At 32.0% G+C, this 15,578-nt stretch overlaps 5 protein-coding genes across 9 annotated transcripts in view; 2 read left to right on the forward strand and 3 right to left on the reverse strand.

Moving 5' to 3' along the window:
• Positions 1–921: 921 nt before the first annotated feature.
• Positions 922–3,730, reverse strand: LOC115234692 (geranylgeranyl transferase type-2 subunit beta). Of its 3 annotated transcripts, none has more exons than XM_029805957.1 (7): positions 3,526–3,730; positions 3,344–3,416; positions 3,066–3,170; positions 2,516–2,872; positions 2,060–2,204; positions 1,821–1,996; positions 922–1,611 (listed from the first exon to the last, which is right to left on the reverse strand). In XM_029805957.1, the coding sequence occupies exons 2-7, from the start codon at positions 3,344–3,346 to the stop codon at positions 1,399–1,401; spliced, it is 999 nt and encodes a 332-aa protein (XP_029661817.1). In that variant the 5' UTR covers positions 3,347–3,416; positions 3,526–3,730; the 3' UTR covers positions 922–1,398. The 3 variants fall into 3 exon arrangements, with proteins under 3 accessions (XP_029661817.1, XP_029661807.1, XP_029661828.1); XM_029805947.1 differs by having other exon boundaries at positions 3,508–3,730; XM_029805968.1 differs by having other exon boundaries at positions 3,344–3,429; positions 3,508–3,730.
• Positions 3,731–3,958: 228 nt separating this feature from the next.
• On the forward strand, positions 3,959–5,280 carry LOC115234716 (ribosome biogenesis protein TSR3 homolog). The gene is made up of 4 exons (XM_029806014.1): positions 3,959–4,230; positions 4,302–4,468; positions 4,542–4,929; positions 5,006–5,280. The coding sequence occupies exons 1-4, from the start codon at positions 4,107–4,109 to the stop codon at positions 5,122–5,124; spliced, it is 798 nt and encodes a 265-aa protein (XP_029661874.1). The 5' UTR covers positions 3,959–4,106; the 3' UTR covers positions 5,125–5,280.
• Positions 5,281–5,680: 400 nt separating this feature from the next.
• On the forward strand, positions 5,681–12,170 carry LOC115234396 (protein Aster-B-like). 2 transcript variants are annotated; one of them, XM_029805455.1, is made up of 14 exons: positions 5,681–5,961; positions 6,149–6,238; positions 6,346–6,643; positions 6,727–6,925; positions 7,108–7,388; positions 7,667–7,819; positions 8,600–8,783; positions 9,450–9,608; positions 9,939–10,060; positions 10,155–10,347; positions 10,687–10,911; positions 11,004–11,157; positions 11,225–11,345; positions 11,719–12,170. In XM_029805455.1, exons 2-14 carry the CDS (start codon positions 6,192–6,194, stop codon positions 11,848–11,850), a joined length of 2,268 nt encoding a protein of 755 aa, XP_029661315.1. In that variant the 5' UTR covers positions 5,681–5,961; positions 6,149–6,191; the 3' UTR covers positions 11,851–12,170. The 2 variants fall into 2 exon arrangements, with proteins under 2 accessions (XP_029661315.1, XP_029661307.1); XM_029805447.1 differs by having other exon boundaries at positions 5,681–6,238.
• Positions 12,171–12,331: 161 nt separating this feature from the next.
• The window catches only part of LOC115234476 (ubiquitin-40S ribosomal protein S27a), a 4,032-nt gene continuing 785 nt past the window's right edge, over positions 12,332–15,578 (reverse strand). The window contains exons 2-4 of the mRNA XM_029805580.1: positions 13,214–13,327; positions 12,608–12,825; positions 12,332–12,511 (exon numbers count right to left, since the gene is read on the reverse strand). Coding sequence (XP_029661440.1) covers positions 12,362–12,511; positions 12,608–12,825; positions 13,214–13,327 — 482 coding nt within the window. The 3' untranslated portion in view covers positions 12,332–12,361. The remainder of the gene's footprint in view (positions 12,512–12,607; positions 12,826–13,213; positions 13,328–15,578) is intronic.
• The window catches only part of LOC115234466 (ribosome biogenesis protein NSA2 homolog), a 2,715-nt gene continuing 760 nt past the window's right edge, over positions 13,624–15,578 (reverse strand). Inside the window, exons 1-2 of one of the 2 annotated variants that reach the window (XM_029805568.1) lie at positions 14,666–14,851; positions 13,624–14,531 (exon numbers count right to left, since the gene is read on the reverse strand). In XM_029805568.1, the coding sequence (XP_029661428.1) occupies positions 13,710–14,489 (780 nt within the window). In that variant the 5' untranslated portion in view covers positions 14,490–14,531; positions 14,666–14,851 and the 3' untranslated portion in view covers positions 13,624–13,709. Of the gene's footprint in view, positions 14,532–14,665; positions 14,852–15,578 lie in introns of those variants that run through there. The other variant, XM_029805558.1, reaches the window with a different exon arrangement.

A 15,578-nucleotide genomic window follows, 5' to 3' on the forward strand; every position in this document is an offset into this window, starting at 1 on the left:
TGTTAGCAAGAGGCGTGTCGCTACGCCTCGTTCCCCACCGACAAAATGGCAATTCTCGTTGTTCATATAATGTATACTATGCTTTACATTCATGTGAACAAGTCGGCCAGAGGCATTTTCGAAAGGTACGCATTACGTCTAGATTAGGCACAAAAAGATTCATAATAATGACAATAGATAACTCGCAATATACATGTTTAATTGGGGTGGCTAGTATTTAACACTTGTCATTCAAGTGCCTCAAATAGTAAGTATTTTAAATAAGATAAGTACATATTTTTATTCTCTTTCTGTATCAAACAAATTTATAAGAGAGCATTTTATTTCCCGCAATAAATTTAAAATTAAACAAAAGTAAAATTTTCTTTAGGCGGCCTTAATATTGACAGAATTTTGAGAAATTTGTAGGGATATGTAATATCAGAAATTGAAAAATATGGTAAATAATATAATCTCTTTTGCTAAGAAAAAATCTACTTCATATTGTTTAAATCTGTTATAATTAAAATATTGCAAATTTTAGGAAGAATATGCCTCATATATATATATTTATTCATTATTTTTTTAAATTTATAATTCTATGTTTCTCTCTTTTTATGTTGTATGAGAGAGCTCTATTAACTCTATAATACATTGATATCCGCGTCGCGTGCAGTGTTAATGTAATTTTTACCTTATTTTTCATCCCATCACTACGAGATGAAAACTGAGGACATTTTTTGTATAGTATTGCGAACCACGCACTGTGCTATACTAAAGCAAGACGTTCAATTTTTTTTAAATACCATTGATCGGATAAGAATTAATCTTGCTTAAAAAACGGTGAAGATAATCTGTGCAAAAATACGCTGAATCGATCTCGAGACTGTACGTTCAGTCAATAATAATGGAAATGAATGGTAATAAGAGAAAGTAGGCAGATAAAAGTCAACTCCTTTTTATTAGAGTCTTTGATGGATCGAACGAAAGAGAACATCTAATGGCAGCGAACAGTCAATGGCGAGTGTGTTAATTGATGAATTCCTTTAAGATGGCTTCTCTCTCTTCTGTGCATTATAATATCTATAGTTGATAATAAATAATATCTATAGTTGAAACTCTTGAATCTTTATGAAAAACTTCAATAATATGATATATCCAAAAAATACACAATTTCTCAAAGAAAGAAAGCGGGTTGCAGTTCTTTTTGTAATCCATTCACCATCAGATTACTTGTAATGTAATTAAATTTTTCAAGTTGTAGAATAAGTTCTACAGACAGAAGAATCAATCGGAGCATGTTTTTGAGGATGTTAGGATAGTCGTATACATAAAACTCGAAAGATGTTTTGTAAAAAATCTATAGTCGTGTATTTTTTTAACGAAGAAGTAAATGACGAAAATACGTCGGTTATATAATCATGCATCGAGCCGCGACGGTTTAAGACCTAAACGATCGATTATGTATTCCGGCATGCAGTATGTAGGATTAATTGGTTTTAACGAAAAATTCTTGTCCAACAACGACAACGCGGTGAGGCCGAATAAAGTATGAAAAGGGTCGACCATATCTCCAGGTCGATCGCTGAAACCGCCGGTTTCGATATCCTGACAAGTCAAAACGTAATCGATCTGTAATGAAAAATGGGAAAAAATAGTTGTATTAGCTAATTAAATTGATATCGGTTTATAATTGCTTGGTTTATATCGTTGATTGGCTAACACAGAGGCATCAAAATGATGAATGAAATCATAAGGAGAGAATGTCTAATCTAAACGATATTAATTGATCGACAACTATTTATAATCCATTAAAACATCATTCGAGGATATTTACTTACCAAGGCTTTTTTATCTATCCAATGAAGACGGCCTAGGATTGTCAGCGCTGATAATACCCACCAAGAGTAGCACACATCTGGTAACTTTTCGGGTCTGCCATTTAAACCACCGGAAGGTAATTGTCTCTCACATAACCACCATCCTAAACGATCAGCATCTATCAGATGCAAATGTCCTGGGAAATATTTTGATAAGTCAGATCGACATTTTCTATATAATAATCATATGTTATATATACCTGTTATCGAAAGTAGCCCTACGCAACAATAGATTAAACCCGCGTGACTCTCCGATCCTGGCTTTGAACCAAATCCTCCATCAAAATTCATACACTTTAACACAAATTGCACTGCTTTCTCGATGTCTATTGCGTCTAAGCGATTCTGAAATATGTTAGTGACAATATAAAAAATTTCTTTAATTTTTTTCTACATATTTTCTGATTTTTAAACCAAATCTTAAAGAATTTACTTTTTCTAAGATGTACTTAATGATGTTGATGATCTGACAATTGTCCTTAAATCCACTAATGCCTAAAGATTTTTCAAGAAAGTGATGTTTCCAGGAAATATTTATTCTATCTCAAGAATTGATTTTCATTCGAATAATTGGATATTCCTATTTCAACACACTTGTTCTTACAGGCACCCAAAATAAATCATACTCTATTTATGACAGTCACTATGATATTTACCAAAAGTGACAAAGTGGCGACAGCACAGAACGAAAATCTGACATCCACTTCGCCCCATTGATCACCGGCAAAACTTCCATCTGCCTGTTGCCTCTCTTTGATGTAATTTACAATTTTATCAATGTTTATTACATGCAATGCATCGTACATACACAGTATCTGAACGGCACTAAGTGTATAAAGTAAATGTGGATCGTGTTGTATACTGGCACTAATACCACCACTGTCACTTTGACACTGTCCAATGAATTCTAACACCTCCTCTTTATTGGTTTGCTCTAACTTTCCCATTAAATCTAGAGCAGTAAGACCCCAATACATTCCAGACATCCTCATGTGCGCAGTCTGAGAATAATTCTAAAAAATAAGAATATATTAATCTTGAAAGAATATTATAAATGTACAAAATATATTAAGTTTAGATGAAACCCTTTACAATTTATACATTCAAAATATTAAATATATTTCTACAGAGTGATATCAATAAAAAATCTATACAGCTGGTTTTTATATATATATAAATAACAAAAAAGTTAAAAAAGATTCTTACATATTCATCTTTGTTAGTCCCATAAGAAATGAGATAGTTTGCATGCTTCTCTATTAATAATTCTGGAATATTGCTTGGTAGTTCAATATCATGCTTCAATGTTGCCTGTATAAAAAAAAGGTAATACAATATTAATCGTCAATTCAGTTATGTTACTGAGATTTGCATTATTAAGATCTTGATTAATGCACAAAAAAAGTGATTATTATTATTTTCTAAATATTCTATTTTATGTATGTCAAACTTTTCTTTAAAGTAACTAAACAAATTAGACTTACCATTCTGTAATTGTAACGCAATGATTATAAATTATACTAATATAATTATTTTTAGTTACTCATCGTCGCGAATCTGAAATTAAATTCTGAATTTAATTGGCAAGTTTAAAGTTGGACAATCGATCGAAGAAACACGTATTCCATAATAACCAAAGGATACAAACCGCTCAATAAAAACATACATTTGTTAAAATAATAATGTATTCGATGAGATTGAAGAAATTCTGATATTTCACCAATGTGATTTAGCAATATAATTTACAATTGGTGATAGATATCAAGCGTAATTACAGTAAATAAATAATAAATGCCACTCGGTGACACTCATAGATAATATGCAGCCAACGCATAAGTCACGTACGCGCACGTTGCATGACGTATGACGCATGGGCCAGTATGGGCGGCTCTTTTTCATAAATAGAAATATATTACTAGCTAGAGAGTATATTCACAGATATTCCACCCGTGATATAGAGTAGAATTTAATTGACCAATCAGGATAATCAGGACAAAAGGAGTAAAGATTTGATTGGCCAATTAAACGCTATTTTATTCCACGGGTAAGATTTTTGAATGCATTTCTAAAAGATTCCTAGAACCAAATTTTTCAACTGGATTACGGGATTTCATGCAATGACATCAATCACAACCTGAATACTTGAATCCATCTGAATAATCTCTCGTAGGTTGTGGTCAAGTTGTCTTAGGTAATGTTACGTGCACGCTGGAAAGATAATACGAGATAATACATCCGATATAAAAGATGTCAGGACGTAGGAGGAAGAACAAGAGCAAATTATTGGAGAAGAGACCCCGGCACGTTCTCGGCAAGGAGCAGAGATATCATCAGCAAAGAGATGAAGGATCGGATAAGGACGACGAGGCAGGTGAGATAAAAATGAATTTCGTGGGTTTTTTAGCGCTTCGATTATAAAATAATCTCCGATTGAACTTGTAGAATCATCGAACGAATCGGCGATCCCTTTTCCCGTGGCCATGTGGGACATGGAGCACTGCGATCCCAAGAAATGCTCCGGAAGGAAACTGGCGAGGCACGGCTTGATAAAAATATTGCGATTAGGCGCTCGATTTCCCGGTTTATGTCTTACTCCGGTTGGTGACAAGGTAGTTGATAAATGGAGATTTGATAATGTTACAGCATGCTTAAGATGTTAATGATGTAAAACGTTGGTTGCAGTGTGTATGCCCAACGGATCGCGAAATCGTACAGGAGTACGGCTGTGCAGTTGTGGATTGCAGTTGGGCGCGCTTAGACGACACTCCCTTCAATAGGATGAAGGCATCCCATCCCCGTCTACTGCCATTTTTGGTCGCTGCCAATCCGATAAACTATGGAAAACCCTGTCAATTGAGTTGTGTTGAAGCTATAGCAGCTACTTTGATTATAACAGGATACCCAGAAGAAGCCAATCTCTATCTTGGAAAGTTCTCATGGGGACACTCATTCTTAGAGTTGAATAGCGAATTGTTAGAAAAGTATGCTCTTTGCACAAATAGCGAAGAGATAATCGCTGTCCAAGAGAAGTTTTTAGCCAAAGCCTGGCAAGAAAAGTTGGATAGGCTTGGTAAGGACATTCTGTAACTTTATTTTTAATTTTCTGTTTTGTATTTTGATTTAATATTCAATATATTTATCTTTAGCACTTCCCGATTTTCCACAAAGTGATACGGAATCTGAAGAAGAAGGAGAAGAGAAAGATGAGAACAATGAGAACATAGCATCAAAAGTTACTGAAGAACTGGGCAATGTAAAAATATAAAGTATAAAATTGATTAAAGATAATTGACAAAGATAATTATTGCAAACACTTGTACATATATATGAAAAAATATCCTGTATATGTCTGAAATAATTTATTAAAATATTATTTTTCTATTACATATTTGTAATATTTTAATTAAATTATGATTGTAAAGTAATATATAGAAAATAATGTTTCTAATTTGTATACTTGTTCATTTTATATATTCAATTTCTTTTATATATTCAATTGTTCATTTTATATATTCAATTTCAATTTATTTCAATTTCTCAAAACAAATAAGACAGAAAGTGCTGTTATACCTTTGAAAAAAAAATTTATTGATAAATATTCAAATTTAGAATGAGAGATTGAACTTAATTAATTTTACTTTTCATCAGAGACAGATTCAAAGCCTTTTGGCAAAGACTCGAATTCTACTTCATGAAAATTCGAGTAATAATTGTTAGTGATTGGCGTATTAAAAATAACTATATGCATGTACCAATTAGATTCATTTTCCGAAAGTTGACCGTCACGTCTTTCGAACGCAATCTATATCATTGATTTCATGCTCGATGATCGACGCATCGCAGATCGCAGATCGCAGCGCTTTCGAATGTGACGGTTACGTTGTTTTTTTCGCACTGTGTTATGGCGTGTAAACGATAGTTTTCATGCAAGAGACTTTTTGTTGACGTCGTAAAATAACGCGAAAGGAAAAACTGGGTGATGACGAAGCACAAAACGGCGATGTCCCGCAATCGTTGATCTATCGTGATATGAAGCGAGTGATGCCTGACACGGTGACGTTCACTGGCCGCTCTTTATCTGAAATGTATCACTCTTATCGCGGTAGGCGCAAGTACCGATGTCCAATGTGTGGATAAAAGCCTCTGTCCGCCAATTAAATGCATACTAACGATCGCACAACGCTTATATACGCTACAATACGCTATATATTTCGTAATCCGGTGTCACGGCACTAACGTCTATTCCCTAGCTCCAGTGAGATTCTCTCAAAGCTTTTGATGTTTGACAGCTCCAGCCACGAATGCGTGGACGCTAACATCGCATAACTTATTATGCACTTCGAGACCGAGACGGTTCAAAAGCATTTGGTATCAAGCATGTATGTATCGTCAATGATTTGTCTGTGCAACATTTTAGGAGTAAATCTACATTCCACGAAGCATATAACACTTATTCAATATTCGATATTTTCTATGTTATTAACAGGAACAAATCTGTGGAGAATTTATTAATATCTAGTCACGAAGTAATCAGTAGCATTAATTCTTCTGGTTTGGCTAACCAAAATTCGGCGACAAATCTAGGAAATGCTGCATCCGTGGAAAACGTTCAAGAGACAACTGTAGGTTCTGGCGGTGACCGTAACAGTCCTGTATCCAGCCCTAACTTATCCCCACGTCCCAGTCCAAGGGCTCATTCCAGGCGAGAGTATTCCAGATTAAATTCCGATTCTTCCGCTAAAGAGTCCTCTCGTGCGAATAAATCCGACGATCAGCTGTCTCAGGTATGCATTGACAATTTTAGAATTATAATTTTCATATTAAAGTATCTTGATGGGAAATATAATTGTTTTGCATGAATATACAGGATTTGATCAATAGATCGTCCGACTCGGCTGAACTCAACAAGAGTTCCTCTCACGAAAATAAAAAAGAGTCGCGTGGCAGTGACCGAAGCAAGAAAAAATCTTCCTGGTACAATGTACTTTACCCGACTTATAAATCACGTTCCGAGGACTTTAAACGAATATTCAAAGATGTGCCTGATGACGAGAGATTGGTGGTAGGTAAGTGTTGTTTCAAGAATGTCGTTCCTTATACATACAAAAATGTATTATGTCACATTTTATTCCCTCATCAGTCAGTTACTCATTAAACTAACCAGTTTATACTTGTTACATCCACATGATTGTAAGCCGAGTATTTAACACATTCCACAATTTTACTAATTTAGCGATATAACTTTTAGATTATTCTTGTGCTCTTCAGCGTGAGATATTGGTACATGGTAGACTTTATGTGTCTCAAAACTATGTGTGTTTTTATGCTAATATATTTATGTGGGAGACATTGGTCTCCCTACGTTGGAGAGATGTTACATCTATTACCAAAGAAAAAACTGCGCTTGTCATTCCAAATGCTATCCTGATTTGTACAGTTACTGACAAGTTCTTTCTAACATCGTTTGGAGCGAGAGATAAAACATATGTAATGTTATTTCGTGTTTGGCAAAATGCTCTTATTGGCGAGGTATGTATATATCGTTTACAATTAAGTCTCGAAGATTTTTTATTGTAATTTTGAAAGAATATTGAGATATATTTGCAAATGAAAATGTCTGTCAAAAGATTTAATATATTGCTGAACTAAAATCTTTTTTTTTATCCATTTTTTCTAAACAAATTATATTTCTCTACAAAAGAATTGAAGTATTGATACTTTTAGAATAGACTTATTAAAGCCTCATAAACATAATATATCTTTATAGTGCGCATCTCTTCTAAACAAATATTTTATTCTATTTTTAGCCAATGAGTATGGCTGAAATGTGGCAGCTTGTACATGCTTGCTATGGAGATGAATTAGGCTTGACCTCTGATGACGAAGATTATGTACCACCATTACCTGCGGCAGACGAAGAAAAATTATCAACTCGTCTTTCTGTAGATTCTTTTTCCGAGGTATATATATAAGTTTGACAATATTTTCTATTATAAGATCTTGAACATAATATCATTATATTATTATTATATTGATTAAGAAAATGAAGGTAATTAATTAAAAAGATAAGTGAGAAAAAAAAGATTTATTAGATCAAATAATATATTAAGTTAAAGAACGAAATTTTCGTTTTTATTAAATTGCTTTTTAAATAAAAAACTTTTGTTTTTTAATGAAGAAAATGAATTGAACTCAATGATTATTTTCATTTTTTTTTATTAACAAATTATTTTTAAATTAATATCGTTTTTAATTGCATCTGATAATTATAATAAATCTTTTAATTTGCTGTCTGCATATAAGATCCATGGATTTTCAGAATTTTTACCAAGCACTTTTATCACAAATTTGATATTTTACTTAGTGATATCTTAAGTCGGTTTTTCTCTTGTGTGGATCTCAATGAAAGATTTCCAAATCAAACTAGCCTTGGCTTCTCTCTACAGTTCATAGATAGCGTCACTATATCTGGTTTCTTAGTAAAGCTTGTTTTGTAAACACATTTATCTGTCCCCCCGAGTCGAGAGACCGGCTTCCGGCGAAACTTTGTTTAAGTAGCGGTAGCTTAATGTATTTAGATTTGTAATTAATTCTACATTTCACAGGATAGTAAACTTGACGAATTAATGAAAATAAAAAATGAATAATTAATTCTGCGTGATATTACTGAAAAAAGTTATATAAACTAAAATTGATTATTTAACATTATGTTATTTTATTTTTCTTTAATGAAAACGAAGGCTGAGGCAGCTACTATGGAAGGTTCAGCATCTCCACTCATGGATCCTGTTCCTGTAGAACAGCCTGCTGTTGAACCTCAAGTTCAGCAACCAGATCCGCCAATACCAATACCTAAACCAGAACTTGTGCTTGATCCAACGGATTTGAGTGATACAACAGAAAGCGAGGCCGAGAAACATGGTTGTAAGTACTTCCTGATATATTTTGCTTTAAAATTTATTAATTTTATCAGAACTTTTTTCTAAAGAGCAGAACATCAAAATATTTAATAAAATATAATTATTTTAAAAAATATCATGTTCTAAGCTAACAAATTCACAGAAAACAGGAAAAAAATTAATGTTTAATATTTGTAATGATGTATTTAAAATAAACTGCTATATATTGCACTGCAGCATTATTCTAATTTTTATTCAAATCATAGTTAGCCTATTTTTTTAAATTTTTAAATTATCAAGCCGTTTTTTCATATTAAAATAATTAAGAAATTAACAAAAATTATAACTTGTAGAATTGTTATAAGAAATTAAGCTTGTTATAAAATGCATGATACATATCTAAAGATTATTGATTTCTGCAATATGATTTTCATTAATGATATAAGCTAAGCATCTATATTTTTTTAGTAAATTGCTACGACATTATATTAACATTTAATTTATTTTTCTGCCTAATTAACTTAAATTGCAAGTCATATAATGCAGAAAGAAACAAAATGTGTTACATTATACTTTGATAAGAAATCTACATTAGAATTTGCAATTTCTATCTGAAAAATACATGCTATTCATTTTAAGATTACATGCAGCATAGCTGCATGTAATGCAATCATAATAATGCTTGTTCCAGTGAAAATGAACATACGGAGCACTATGGTCTGCACTTCCTTGCATGAAGGTCGACAAGTTAACAAAGCGACATTACCTATCCACATCGATCAACTATTTACTCTGCTCTTCACAAATTCGAAATTTTTCTTAGATTTTCATACTGCTCGCAAAACCACTGGTAACAGAATAATAATTTTGTTATTACTATATGTTATCAAAAGTGCATGTGTGTCTTAGATATCTTGAAGTATATTTTAAAAATGTATGTTTCCAAATCGTTTTAAATAATTATTTTTTGTGTATAGATTTTTGTGTATAGATGTGTACGTGTATGACATACAATCTCTATTTTTTTAAAACATGGATTTGAGATGATTTGGAAACATAAGCTGTTTTATGTATAGTTATATATGTACTAACATATTGTGTAATATGCGTATGATTGTGTCTCTCATAAGCCATATAAATTTATTTCTAATGTTCTTTTCTAACATCTTCATTTACGTAGATTTAATACAGTCTGCATGGACGCAAAACAATCAAACTGGTCAAAAAATGAGAACTCTTTCATTCACGGTATCTTTGACTCAGGCTATTGGTCCAAGAACTTGTCAAGTTACGGAAACACAGGTAAAAAAGAATTCTGTCTCAGTAACAACTTATACTAAATGCTTATATTTATTATGTTTTATTTTTTTTCTAAATCCAAAATTATATTATGCAGGTGATGTTACCGTGCAGTAGACCGGGTCATCTTTATTGTATAGATGTAGAAAGTACTAATGCCGGTATACCTTATGCCGATTCCTTTAGCATTTTGACGCATTATTGTATGAATAATATTTCGGAAAATGAGACAGGTCTTGCGATTTTTTCCCAAATTAAGTATAAAAAGAGTGTATGGGGTATTATGAAAAGTAAGTTCAAAAAATTAAAAACCAAACTAATTTGATAAAAAAGATATTGCAACTCGAAAAATTAGATTTGTGGAGTTATACTTGTTTTCGTGGATGAAATTGACACTTTAATGCTATAGAATGCGAAACATAGACCAATGTACACAGATAGGATATGATTAGTTTACTAGTGTAATTAATCATTAATTGACCTAAATAGTAACTTCTTTATACTCTATTTAATTGAGCTTCCCAACTTTTTTTCAAAAATTCATACTTTTTGAATTGCGATACTCTTCTTTCTAATAATAAGATGCAAAATATTTTAATAAATGGATTTTATTCTTAAAAAAAAACTAGGTGTGATTGAAAAGAATTGTTGGTCAGGTGTAGATGAATATTTCAATAGTTTAGTAAAAGCATTGACAGTGGAGTGTGAAGAAGGTAGTGTAAGCGGAGGTTTAAAGAGAAAGACGAGAAAACGACGGCGTGCGACGGGTGTAGGTGCTGCATTGCAGACACATGCTTCCGAACACATATCTGTAAATCATCAAATTTCTCCCTCCAATTTGCCACACGCTCATGGTAATATATAACTCAATATTTTTTTACGACATATACTTCATTTATAAACATGTTAAATTATCTAACAATGTTTTTTTTTTATTCCATACTAGCTGCTAATACTAGAAGCGACACCAACATAATTCTCAGCTCAATGCTGCTAGTCGCTGTATTATGTTTAATGGTGATCAATGGCTTATTGTATTATAAATTATGGGGATTGGAAGAAGCCGCTGCATATACCATTATGGATTTACATGTACTGAAGTATGTGTTATTGATTTCTTTTTATAAAATACTGTTCTCTTACGTCCGCATGTCTTTCTGATTTCAGAAATACACCAAAGACTGAAGAGGATTGGATTAACCTTTTGCAACAGCAAGAAAGTTTGCACAATGTAGAAATGAGGAAATGGCAAAGGGTTTTGCACACTGCTGCACAATTACTTAGACAAGTAAGACTCAGATATGATTAGAAGCTAAAATATAGATAAGCAACTTACTTAAATACTTAAATACGTAACAATTTAATTTTACAATATAAACATATATTGAATGCAGAAAAACTGGAGACAAAAATTCTGAAGCAACACTAATTTATGAATTAAATAATATTTATGACACAAAATTCTTTCTTTATATAAATCTAAGTTTATTAATGTTTTCATAAAGGTATTTCTTCTTTATATAGATAACAATATTTTTGTTTTTTTAATTTTCAGCATCCAATATAAGAATTTGTAACTTATTCAGATAATTTTTCTGCATTCTATATATTTTATAGAAAGTTCTTTAATCTTAACATTTGTGATTTTTATGCTTTAATAGACAGAAGAATCTTTAACAGAATTACAAATGAGCATTCATCCCTCTGCGACAGAAAAGATGTTTTCAGTATTAAAACCAAGCTTGAACAGCATAAATACACATACAGAACGACGAAGCAAGTCAGAAATGTAAAAATATATGTGTTACACAAAATCATAGGAACAAAAGTCCTGTGTGTAAAATATTAATTTGCGCATTGATAGCTAAATCTTTGCATACACAAAAAACGTCTACCAGCTTTGTTTAAATATATGTATTATTCCTATTATTTTAAGAATGTCCATAGTTATGCTATGTGTACAGCTTCACGGATTAATTATAGTTAACTATTATATATTATGTTAATATTAATAGTTAAATATTTATAGTATAGTATATTGAATGTAAACTTACTTCATATAATTTAAACATTGTGAAATGTTATGGAAAATAATAGATGATTTTTAGAACAACCCCTTGAATTTGTTTAGGAATTCCTTACTTATTTTAGCAAAAATGTTTACAGGACTAAAAATAACAGGAATGTTCGAGGAAAAAAATAATGGTGAAGTTTGATTAAATTATTTAATCAAATAAAAGAATAGGATAAAATATAAGGACATAAAATTTTTACAAACTATGTGTGGAAATATATTTCGAGAATTTATTTCTCCTCTGGTTTATTGAATACAAGCGTGTATCCACATTTGCCGCAGTAATGACGATCTTCCATTGCAGCCATGAATACACCGGCGCCACATTGCTCCATAGGACATTCTCGTCTCAAGCGGTGGATTTTTCCGTTTTCATCTACCTGTAAAATATTTTACATCCCAAATTTAAACATACTATCTTGATAATAAAAAAGAAAGGAGAACTCGAAAGTAAATATAATGAGGCAAATTGTTACCTTATAATACTTGAGCACAGCAAGCTTGACCTTCTTCTTCTTGTGCTTAATTTTCTTGGGAGTAGAGTAGTTCTTCTTCTTACGTTTCTTAGCACCACCTCGCAAGCGCAACACCAAGTGTAAGGTAGATTCTTTCTGAATATTGTAGTCGGACAAAGTCCTACCATCTTCCAATTGCTTGCCAGCAAAGATCAATCTTTGCTGATCTGGCGGAATTCCTGAAACGATACAATATCTCGTGTAGAGCTAGAGAATGAAATTTACATATTCATTTACTTAACATAAAAATATATACAATGTATATATTTTACATTTCATCTACATATACTTGGCTAATACAGGAATTAATGTTTGTCAAATAAAAATACAAGCATATCAATAATCAGCTTTTTAAAATATGTAGAAATGACAAGATCGAGATTTTCATAAATTAAGTTTTGGAGACACAAATGAAAACAATGCAACTTTATATTTTCTATTCAATTGCAAATTGTTTCGATTTTAAATTCTTAGCAAATTACATAATATCAACATATATTTTTCCAGCAATTTTCCAAGAATAAGTAAAATAGATCATAAACATCCTGTATATCAAGATTTGCTCACCTTCCTTATCCTGAATTTTTGCTTTTACATTTTCGATCGTATCCGATGCCTCGACCTCGAGGGTAATGGTCTTACCGGTAAGAGTTTTCACAAAGATCTGCATGATCGGTGATTCTGTAATATTAGATTAATATTATACAAATTATATTTAAAATAATCAGGAATTTTTTTCTCAATTTTTTTTAATGCATCCAAATACTATTTAAAAAGCTATTGTGTATGTATACTGAAGCCCAAACACGATGCTATCACAGTTATTGTAATATTATTAAGATTATGCACTATAAAAAAAAATATTCAGAATATGTAATATCTACTAAGATTCTTATATATACATGCATTCGAAAAAATAATTATTTCAAGCAATGTTCTAAAGGTAAAGGGGACAAATCTGTAATATACAATGTATATTTATGTATTAAGATCTTTTTATTTCAGAAATTACAGTCATAATATCTAAGGATTAGAGAAGTTTACAAATAACAATCGTGTTGCTTTATACAAGTAGAACAGCATTAATACATCCATCATTTTCAGGATTATTTGTAACCTGCGCAAATTTTCCCCACACTACTTTGCCCGTCTGTGTTACAAGACCCAATTCCGAGATATTGACTTCGATAATAGTTCCCTTTGTGATGACGCCTAAACTCGTATAAAGAGGAGAGCTCGGATTTTTCTTGACACCGATGAGCGGCAGGGAGAATGTTGCCTTTAATTCTGGATGAGTAACGTGCGCAGTTTTGAATCTCAGCGCCATTGGTCTGATGAATCTTTCAAATTTAGGTGGTTTCCTTGTAAAGTTCTCTCCAACAAAAGTCACTTTGGTTACCATTCTCTTCCACGATTTTCGCTTCGTCTTCCCGCTTCTCAGTACTTTGAAAACTTCGGACTCTGACTGCGCCCTTACTTTAGGTATCGGAACGTCCCATTTGCCAGCCTTTTCTTTGCGTTTTTGCTTTATCATATTGGAAAGTACTTTTGCGTTATTGGTAACATTACGATCCAGCAGATACACAGGTAACGCTCCATCTGGTACTTTGTCAGATTTCTCTTTGACCCTCTTCTCTTCATGAGCTTTAATCTTCTTCTTCATTTGGATCTTCTCGTTCCGTCGCTCTTTATTGAAGATCTTAGCCTTTATACCGCGTAAAGTACGAGCTTGCTCCGCTCGTTTGTGAGGTGCGCGAGCCTCTCTCTTTCTTTTTCTCTCCTCATAGTCCAAACGGCGACCGTAGAGTTTACGGTGCCTCTCAATGTATTCGTTCTGCGGCATCTTTCTATGTAGCTTTTTGTTCTCGTATGAAATTAATTTTCTCTGAAAAAGAAGTTACTACTTGAATAATTTAACGAACCTTAATGGCTCATTTCATATATAAAAGCTTAATTATTTCATGGGATATATTTTCTTACATAATAAGTAAATTAAAATTTCAAACATATGCTACCTACCTCCACTTATTACTCATCAAATTAGTAATTTTATATATATTTCATAATTTTTTTTAAAATATGATACTAAATAATCAATGTCACCCAAGAAACATAAAGAACATAATAGATATGTAATTCCTTACGAGGACAACAGCTGCATAGATTTTTGTTACATTTAGCAAAGACAACAATGGGGTATTATTCTCTTATATGAATTTAGAAATACAATAGTTTCTTTAAGCCAATATAAAATTAAAAGAAATAAACTTTTGTTTTATTTAAATTATATTAATAAGCATTTTTGTGTACTAATAAGTTGACATAAAGAACATATATATCAATAATATAGATGAAAGACCTTTAAAATTCTCTAGTCTTATAAATAATAGATTTACTTACAATAATTATAGAATTTCATAATGAATTGCAATAAGAAAATTTTAAATATATATATAATACAAAATTTTCTAAGATACATAAATGAAAGCATTAGTTTATATAATTGGTTTTTTAAGGCATGTTTTATCTTTCGGAAAAAATTATTTGCAATATCAATACGTCACATCAGTAAAGTGAAGATGTAAATGAGCGATGGGAAAGAAATGGAGGCTATTCGACCAATGTGTCGGTCAGTAAAAAGAAGTGTTAATCTCGACGGATATTTGCCCGATTGTTGTCTTTGCCGAATGCAGTTATAAATTACAATTAAATATAATCAGCGTAATTGCTCCGTTAATCAGAGCACACAGATATTGCGGGGCAGACGCGTGATCGGAAACACGTTTGTCGCGTGTGACCATGTGTTCGCAGCTATTTTCGCGGTATCGGCATTTATAAGACGAAATATGTTGTTACAAATCGGAAAAATTTCGTTGCCTACGGCGATAGAACGCAGAAATAAACGTGATAGCGTCGTATTTGGGCTTTTCTT

Source organism: Formica exsecta, unplaced genomic scaffold (genome assembly GCF_003651465.1).
Source record: "Formica exsecta isolate Colony F162 unplaced genomic scaffold, ASM365146v1 scaffold108, whole genome shotgun sequence".
NCBI classification, from domain to species: Eukaryota; Metazoa; Arthropoda; class Insecta; order Hymenoptera; family Formicidae; genus Formica; species Formica exsecta.